General features: G+C 30.5%; 1 protein-coding gene across 1 annotated transcript; it reads left to right on the top strand.

Moving 5' to 3' along the window:
* The first annotated feature begins 7,588 nt into the window (after positions 1-7,588).
* On the top strand, positions 7,589-9,382 carry LOC129305145 (berberine bridge enzyme-like 13). Its single transcript, XM_054945100.1, has one exon. The coding sequence runs from the start codon at positions 7,614-7,616 to the stop codon at positions 9,216-9,218; it is 1,605 nt and encodes a 534-aa protein (XP_054801075.1). The 5' UTR covers positions 7,589-7,613; the 3' UTR covers positions 9,219-9,382.

Here is a 9,382-nt window from a genome sequence, read left to right as displayed (position 1 = left end):
ACGGACAAAACATATTGAAATTGATTGTCATTTTGTTCATGAAAAACTTTAGGAAGGTTTAATTTCATTGCAACATGTTTCATCATTAGAACAACAAGCAGACATATTCACTAAGGCCCTAAGTGCATTGGGTCATAAGAGGATGTTGATCAAGTTAGGAACTATGAACATCTTGGGTTCTAACTTGAGGGGGTGTGTAGAAAAATAATAGTGTCTCATCAATATTGTTGGGCTTCGAATATTGGGCCAAGAGTTGCTTGGTTTGGGATTGTATAGTGTATTGTATAGATATAGCGTGGGTTTTATTGTCTTTGTTCGTGTTGCTTTCTTTTGGATTACACACACACACACACACACACACACCCAGTGTGATTGTAAAGGTGCATAAGGAATATTTGATCCATTGGATCCAATAAAAGAATGTTATTCAGCAATATTGTGTTTCTCTATATTTTCATAAAAATATATATTGTTTTTCTTTTTTACCCTTAATTCCAATTATTAATACACTTCATGATGAGTAAGAGATAAATTTACACAATAATCTAAATTAATAAATACAAGGGGTAAAGTAGGAAAAAAAATTTGCATCTACTATGTTGTTTATATTTTGAATCAAGATTATTTAATCTGAAGGAAACATTTTTATATTTTGGATGGAAGGGAGTAACTAATTAAACAAAATCCTTTAACTAATGAATTTCATTTATAATAATTTTGAAATTGTTAAATATATTAACTAACTTTAACTGAATTCAATAGTGCACGTAAAGTTGTGATTAGTTAATATGTTTTGTAACAAAGACCAGATATTTTAAATCTAACTGTAGTTTGGCTCTATCAAGTTCAAGGTTGGGTTCTTTAACGAATTTTAGATCTAGTTGTTGTCTGTTAATTCAATGCACTTGCGCAAAATTAATGATTTGATCACTACTTGCACGACCTTACATGGTGGGAATCGAGATCACAAATAGCAGAATCCTAATAATTCCCTCTTTGTAATAATTAGTTGGAGATCAACGCCGCGTTTTTTGTCTCACTCAGCTCCTCTTTCAATTCAATGAACTCAGCGAAAATATCTAGACAAATTAACAGTTCAAACGATAGAAGATAAAATTCAATTACCAAATCTTTCTTTTTGGTTTTCCTAAAGTTATAGGGACCCATTTTGACTTTCCCAGTGGTTACTTATCCACTGACCACGACTTCATTGACTGACGGTGCAAAACAAATAAATCTTCTACACAGGACACTTTTAACATTAATTATTCAAATTGAATTCGTTTACTTAGACTTCTTCTACTTGCCACAATACGCAACGCATCAGACCAACTAACTTTAAATGATGATTTTATTATTTATTCATTTTCAATTAATGAATAGAGTGCAAGTCATGAAGCAAATTCTAACAATTTAATATTTTGGATATGTGGATGCAAAGGAGTTAAAAACGCCAAAGTTTTGTTTGATTTCTAGAACATCTGTGACTTGTTGAAACAAACAAAACAAAAATCGTTTATGAAGATCATCATCATCATCATCATTGAAAACACATATGAAGAAAATAATGTAAGACATTTCCAGTGTTCTTCCAGTCAATACGGTGAGAGAGAGAGAGAGAGAGAGAGAGAGAGAGACACCATATATAGCTCGATGTTTTAACAATGTGGTAAAGGAAATAGTTCATATGCATAATTATTATTGCCATTTAACCTTGAATGGTTCAAATTTAAGCCATAAAAATATTGCACAATATATATACACGATTATATTGTTTGAATAGCTTTATGTCAAAGAATTGTTTTGATCCATGGCTTTATACCACACGGTACATTATGTAGAAGAATGATTTTGGTAAAACCAAAGAGGAAGAATTATCTCAAATTTATTGACTATGAAAATTAAGCATCCACAACATCTCTGGTCAACGGGGCTTTACATACCATACGTGACAATGCATTTTTGGTTAATGGCTATACGTTATTGTTGTAAAGAAAGAATTTGTAAAAACTACAGGTTTGGCGGACAAAGTTGTGTTTGCGAAATTGTATTGAATAATAGTCTATAAAGTTCTGTAATAACTCCCCTGCTAAATTTATATCTTAAAGACGAACTAGTCATTGCTTAATTTACTTCAATAATCTTAATCTTTGAAAATCTTATTATTTAATATTGTAATTTATTTTATGTAAAATTTTTTTATCTATATTAGTTAATATTTAAAAATTATTTTATTTTAAGTAACAAAAATACCCACTGCATCACACTATGGCGCAGTAATTCCATGTATCTTCCATATTTTTATGTTTCATTATTTGTTATTTTAATATATATATATATATATATATCTCACGTATTTCTCCATGAACCACAATCTTTAGTATAGTAATGCCACGTGTCCTTTTTGTTTTTACGTTTAATTATTTATAATTTTAACCCTGATATCACATTGTGTATATATATTGTGTATCTTTTACTATCTTCATTCACTTTTTCTATTTATATGGGTTATAGATTTTATGTATGAATTTATTCCTAATTCAATGCAAAGGGTTCCGTCATTCCCTTTCACTAGCTATAAATGTAATTGTAAATACATGATATAATTTTGTCTAAAGAATAATATTTAAACTAATCTAATTTTTAATTCAAATTCTACATTGATACCAATAACTTTGGTCTCTAGGGTTAAGTTTTAAAGTTTGATGTTGGTTTAGAGGTTTCCAATTCGATTATTGTTAAAGAGGAGGAAGATGATGAGAAGATAAATGAGAAATTCTAAAATTCTACATTTTATTGTAAATTAGCAAATATCTCTTGTAAACCATTTTTTAAATCATGGATGAGATTAACAAACTTTTAAACCACTTTACTAAAAGATCTTAGGTCTTATTTTGGATTTCCAAATTTTTGGTCCTTTAATGTCACTCCCATAATATATATTTTTTTAAAAAAAAGTAGGGCACTGCCTGACAAGCGCTACCTCAAGTGATATACGAATTAATAATGCTACCCCTAATCAATATTTTGGATTGTTTTGACTAATATGTCCGATATAATAGTCATAACAATATATCCAATCCGAAGCTCACACAAGACCTAATATTTGAGTTTGATGGGTTGTTTCTTCAAAGGGGTTGGGCCATATTATATTCATGTTGACTAGTGGAATTGATCTATAAGAAATGCTATGTATATAGCAGATATTCATGTTTAACAATTACGATGACTTTGATATTTAATTAAGAGGCAAGTCTGTGGCGATCATGCCTTTAATTTAGAATCTTCATCATTTATCTACTGGATATGCTGACAGTAGTGTGTTATTATATTGTTTGTGGCAAAGAAGAAAGTTGAATGAAGAAAGGCAGTTGAGACACGCATTCAGACTCATGAATGAAGACTGGGAGATTAAGGTTGGACATGTCTACTGGGAAAGTAATAGCAAAAATTACATCTAAGTTCCACATAACCTATTATCAAAAGGTTCTATAAAATTCACAAGCATTAACAACAAAGCAATGGCCATTTATAACTTGTAGCCTAATTGTCAATGCTTTTAATCAAGTTGTAAATGCTCAAGATTTGAGATTTAAGAGTATTTTATAAATTTTATAGGACTTCTTGATAATAAATTCTCTTATGTGAAATTTAGATGTAATTTTCCCAACATAATAGGTGCGTTGATTGGCTCGCAAAATTCAATATCAAGTGGAGTTATAAGCATGTACTACTATTTTGTCAGAGCTTCCTATAGAGAGCTCTTACAATGGCTGCATTGAGATGTTGAGGGGTTTTCGTATCCTCATATTATTTTTAATTAGTTAATTTAGTTTGGGCTTTGCCTTGTTTTTAATAAAAAGAAGAAGAAGAAGAAGAAGAAAAACATAGTAGAAGAGGAAGCTTGTTTCCCCTCCATCTTGTATTTCTGTAAAAGTTGCAGATCTAAAATTGAGCTTATTATATCTTTCTAGCTATGAATGTGGCGACACTTATTTTGTTCTTATAAAAATCGTAGATCTAAAACATTAATTTTTCTCTAAATGTCCTTTGCTTTAATATTTTTTTTACTCCCTTTAATTCAAAACATAAGCAGTTTTTTTTAAAAAAATTTGTATACCGATTAAGTTTTTATTTTCATAAAAATGTATATTATTTTCTTTTTTTTTACCCTTAGTCCTAATTATCAATACACTCCATGATGAGAGAAAGATAAATTTATACAATGATCTAAATTGTTAAATATAAGGGGTAAAATAGAAAAAAATTTTACATGTAATATGTTGCTTATATTATGAATCAAGATTACTTAATTTGAAGGAAAATTTTAATATTTTGGAGGGAAGAAAGTAACTAATTAAATAAAATCCTCTAACTAGTGAATTTCATTTATAATAATTTTGAAACGTTAAATATATTAACTAACTTTAACAGAATTCAATATTGTGTGTGTAAAGTTGTGATTAATCAATATGTTCTTGTAACAAAGACCAGATATTTTAAATCTAACTATAATTTGGCTCTATCAGGTTTAAGGTTGGATTCTTTAACGACTTTTAGATCTAGTTGTTGTCTGTTAATTGAATGCACTTGTGCAAATTAATGGTGTGATCACTACTTGCACGATCTTACATGGTGGGACTCGAGATCACAAATAGCAGAATCCTAATAATTCCCTCTTTGTAATAATTAGTTGGAGATGTCTTCAACGCTGCGTTTTTTGTCTCACTCTGCTCCTATTTCAACTCAATGAACTCAATGAAAATATCTAAAAAAATTAACAGTTCAAACAATAGAAAATAAAATACAATTACCAAATCTTTCTTTTTGGTTTTCCTAAAATTATAGGGACCAATTTTGACTTTCCCAATTATCAATTATCCACTGACCACGACTTCATTGACTGACTGTGCAAAACAAATAAATCTTCTACATAGGACACTTTTAACATTAATTATTCAAATTGAATTCGTTTATCTAGACTTCTTCTGCTTGCCACGATACATAACTCATCAGACCAAGTAACTTTAAATGATGATTTTATTATTTATTCATTTTCAATTAATGAATAGGGTGCAAGGCATGAAGCAAATTCTAGTAATTTAATTTTTTGGGTATGAGGACGTAAAGGATTTAAAAACGCCAAAGTTTTCTTAATTTCTAGAATATCAGTGACTTGTTAAAACATACAAAATAAAAATCGTTTGAAAGATTATTATTAATATGTATTATATAATATTCTAGAAAACACATATTGGATGAGTGACAACTATATTTGAAGAAGATAATGCAAGACATTTCCCCTAGAATAAGTAATCAACCAAGACAATAAACAAACCAAATTGTCAGTGCTCTTCGAGCCAATACGGTGTTAGAGGGAGAGAGTAGAGACACTATATATATATATATATATATATATTTATATATATAGCTCGATGTTTCAATAATGGGAAAACGGAAACAGTATATCAGCATAATTATTATTACCATTTTAACCTTGAATGGTTAAAATTTGAGCCATAGAATTATTGCACAATATACACGATTATATTGTTTGAATGGCTCTATGTCAAACAATTGTTTTGATCCATGGCTTTGTACACCACGTTACATTATGAAGAAGAAAGATCTTGGTAAAACCAAAAGGGAAGAATCATCACAATTTATTGACTATGAAGATTAAGCATCCACAACATCTATGGTCAACAGGGCTTTATATACCATACGTGACAATACATTTTTGGTCAATGGCTACTACAAGTTTGGCAGACAAAGTCATATATGTGAAATTGTATTGAATAATTGTCTATAAAATTCTGTAATAACTCCCCTGCCAAATTTACATCTTAAAGGCGAACTAATCATAGATCAATTTACTTCAGTAATCTTAATCATTGATAATATTATTAGTTAATATTGCAATTTATTTTACGTAAACTTTTTTCATCTATATTAGTTAATATTTAAAAATTATTTCATTTTAAGTTACAAAAATACCCCTTGCATCACACTACGGTATGGCTTATTCCACATGTCTTTCATATTTTTATGTTTCATTATTTATTATTTTAACACACACACACACACACATATAAGAAAAAATATAACTTTTAATCCCTGCATTTTGCTCATGTTTTACTAATGATTCCTACAGTTTTTTTATATTTTAAGTCCTTAAATTTTTATTTTTTATTATTTTATGTCTTTTTGTGAACAAAGTGTAAGAACCTTGAGGGAACTTAAAATAATAAAAAATGTAAGGACCAAAAATATTAAAAAAATATAGAGATCAAAAATAAAATACGAGCAAAGTGTAATGATCAAAATTATATTTTTCATATATATAATTATCTCTCTCCATTAACCACAATCATAATACTACGTGTCCTTCATATTTTCATTATTTATAGTATATTTTAATCCTGATATCACGTTGAATATATTGTGGATCTTTTCCTATCTACTTTCACTCTTTGCCATGCATGTGGGTTAAAGGGTTCCACCATTGCCTTTCACTATAAATTTCCTTTTACAATATACTGTAATTGTAATTACCGTTTGTAATTTTTTTCCTACTTATTTGTAGGTTATGTATTTTATAACTTCATTCTGCATAGGTTTTATATGTCATTAGATCGAAATATTTCATATATGTGTTTCTTCAAATATATCAGTTATGTTAACTATTTTTAATGAATTGTCTTTATTCTAAGTTTCTAGATATTATCTGATGTATCAAAATAAATAAAGTTAATATTAAAAATAAATTTATAACTTAATATAAAACATATAACCATAGTTGCATGCTTTAAATTTAGTAAAGATACATGATTTCAAAATTATTGTTTTGGAATTATGATCTCTTGGACTTGATATTTATTTATATATTATTTAGAGCAAGTTCTTTTAAAATTAAAATGAATAAGCTAAATAATCATTCAAAAAATTAAATTCAAAAAAAAAAGTGATGTAAAATTAATTTTTGGCTTAAATTAATTGGCTTAATCATTTTCAATTTTTTCAAAATTAATATAATTTCAAGTTTTTCCTTATCTTTTATAAATTTATTTTGAAGACTACTTTAAATTTAATTCTCTTAATTGTATCTTAATTATAATTACAAAAAATCTACACAAAAAAATCATATGCATCGCAAATTATTTTATTCAATTTAAGAGTTAATATGAAACATTATTATAATAATAATTATTTTTAATTTGGAATCACCTAATCAGCCTATGCTTTGAAATATCAACAGGTAGAATTAGGAAATTTAGTTTAAAACTTATTCCCACTTGATAACATTTTATATTATGAATAATTATTAAGTATTATTATTTACTTAAAATTATTTTTTTAATTTCTTACGCAACCGCGCGTGAATCGCATTGCTTCATGTCAAAAATTGTTTTGGTCGATGGCTTTATACCACACGTTACATTATCATAAAGAAAGATTTTGGTAAACCGAAAATGAAGATTAATTTTATCAAAAATTTATTGACTGAAAATTAAGCATACACGACATCTCAGGTCACTGGGATTTATTAATATGGTTCAAAATTATTCTATATAAGTGGACAGAAAATGCTGTTTTATGCACTGAAAACGGAAATGGGTTCTCCAAGGCTGCTTTTATTATTGATTTCTGTGTTTGTGTTACTTTCGTTTTCATCAACTACCTCAATCCCAGTTCCAGAACATTTCACTCAATGTCTTGAGGCGAATTCTCAGAACTCAATCCCAATTTCCACCACATTTTTCACTCCTGACGATGGTTCATTCACTACAATCCTCGAATCCACAGCTCAAAATCTAAGGTACTTGCTGCCTTCAATGCCGAAACCCGAATTCATATTCACTCCATTGGAGGATTCCCATGTTCAAGTTGCTGTCTTCTGTGCAAAAAAGCTCAAAATCCATATGAGGGTGCGCAGCGGAGGTCATGACTATGAAGGAATTTCTTATGTTTCTCTCATTGAGAAGCCATTTATGGTTTTAGATCTCGCCAAGCTTCGTGCCATCCAAGTCAATATAGCACAAAACACAGCTTGGGTTCAAGCCGGTGCTACCATTGGAGAAGTTTACTACAGAATTTCTGAGAAAAGCCCAGTCCATGGCTTTCCTGCAGGCGTTTGTACAAGCTTAGGAATTGGTGGTCACATTACAGGAGGTGCATATGGCTCCATGATCAGAAAGTATGGACTTGGTGCTGACAACGTCGTGGATGCACGAATTGTTGATGCCGATGGCAAGATTCTTGATAGAAAGGCCATGGGCGAGGACTTGTTTTGGGCAATTACAGGAGGAGGAGGAGGCAGCTTCGGGATAATTTTATGGTGGAAAATCAAGCTTGTTCAAGTTCCGCCTATAGTGACAGTTTTTTCTGTACCAAAAACCTTAGAACAAAATGCAAGCAATATTCTCCATAAATGGCAGCAAGTGGCACCAAACATTGATGAGAATCTGTTCCTTATGGTTCAAACACAGGCAGCAAATTCTAGTACTCAAGGTGAAAGAACTATATTAACTTCTTATATTGCTCTTTTCCTTGGTAGGGCCGATAGGCTTCTCCGATTGCTGAAGAAAAAATTTCCAGAGTTAGGTCTCACCAAAAAGGATTGTTTAGAAACAAGTTGGATCAAATCTGTGCTTTACTTAGCTGGTTTTCCAAACACCACATCCCCAGAAATTCTTCTCCAAGGGAATCCCCCCATTCCCAAGGGATACTTGAAGGCCAAGGCAGATTTCATGAGGCAAGTGGTTCCTGAAACTGCACTGAATTCCATGTGGGAAAGGTTTATGCAAGAAGATCAGCCCTTGATGATTTGGGTTCCATATGGAGGAATGATGAGTAGAATCTCAGAATCTGCAACTCCATTTCCTCATAGAGATGGAGTGCTCTTCTTGTCACAGTATGTAGCTAGGTGGCTAGACGGAGAAAAGAGCATGGAAAAGCACATGAGTTGGGTTAGAGGATTCTATGACACCATGGCCCCTTATGCTTCAAACCTTCCGAGAGAGGCTTATGTGAATTACAGAGACCTTGATTTGGGGATGAATCAATTGAATAAAACAAGCTTCTTGAGGTCAAGCACCTGGGGATTCAAGTACTTTAAGGATAACTTTATAAGGTTGGTGAAGGTGAAATCTAAGGTTGATCCAAGTAATTTCTATAGGCATGAGCAAAGCATCCCTCCATTGCAAATTGGGGAGTAAAAAGTTTTAAACCAGTGAAAATTTGTATGGTATAATTTGTATGGTTTGTGCATGCATTCGTGTAAGATCCAAATAAGTCTGCAAACTATTTTCTTCAGTGCTCTAAATTGTGAATGCAATGTTGTGTGAATGTGATACTGATTGTTAATTCCTATTATTACTAA

Source organism: Prosopis cineraria, unplaced genomic scaffold, assembly GCF_029017545.1.
Source record: "Prosopis cineraria cultivar Desert tree isolate PC_DT_omini unplaced genomic scaffold, ASM2901754v1 PC3, whole genome shotgun sequence".
Taxonomy (NCBI): Eukaryota; Viridiplantae; Streptophyta; class Magnoliopsida; order Fabales; family Fabaceae; genus Prosopis; species Prosopis cineraria.
This window is presented reverse-complemented; position numbering and strand designations above follow the sequence as displayed.

What these genes read in the sequence shown, in the direction of transcription:
- LOC129305145 (XM_054945100.1), top strand. Translation starts at nt 7,614, where the DNA reads ATGGGTTCTCCAAGGCTGCTTTTATTATTGATTTCTGTGTTTGTGTTA.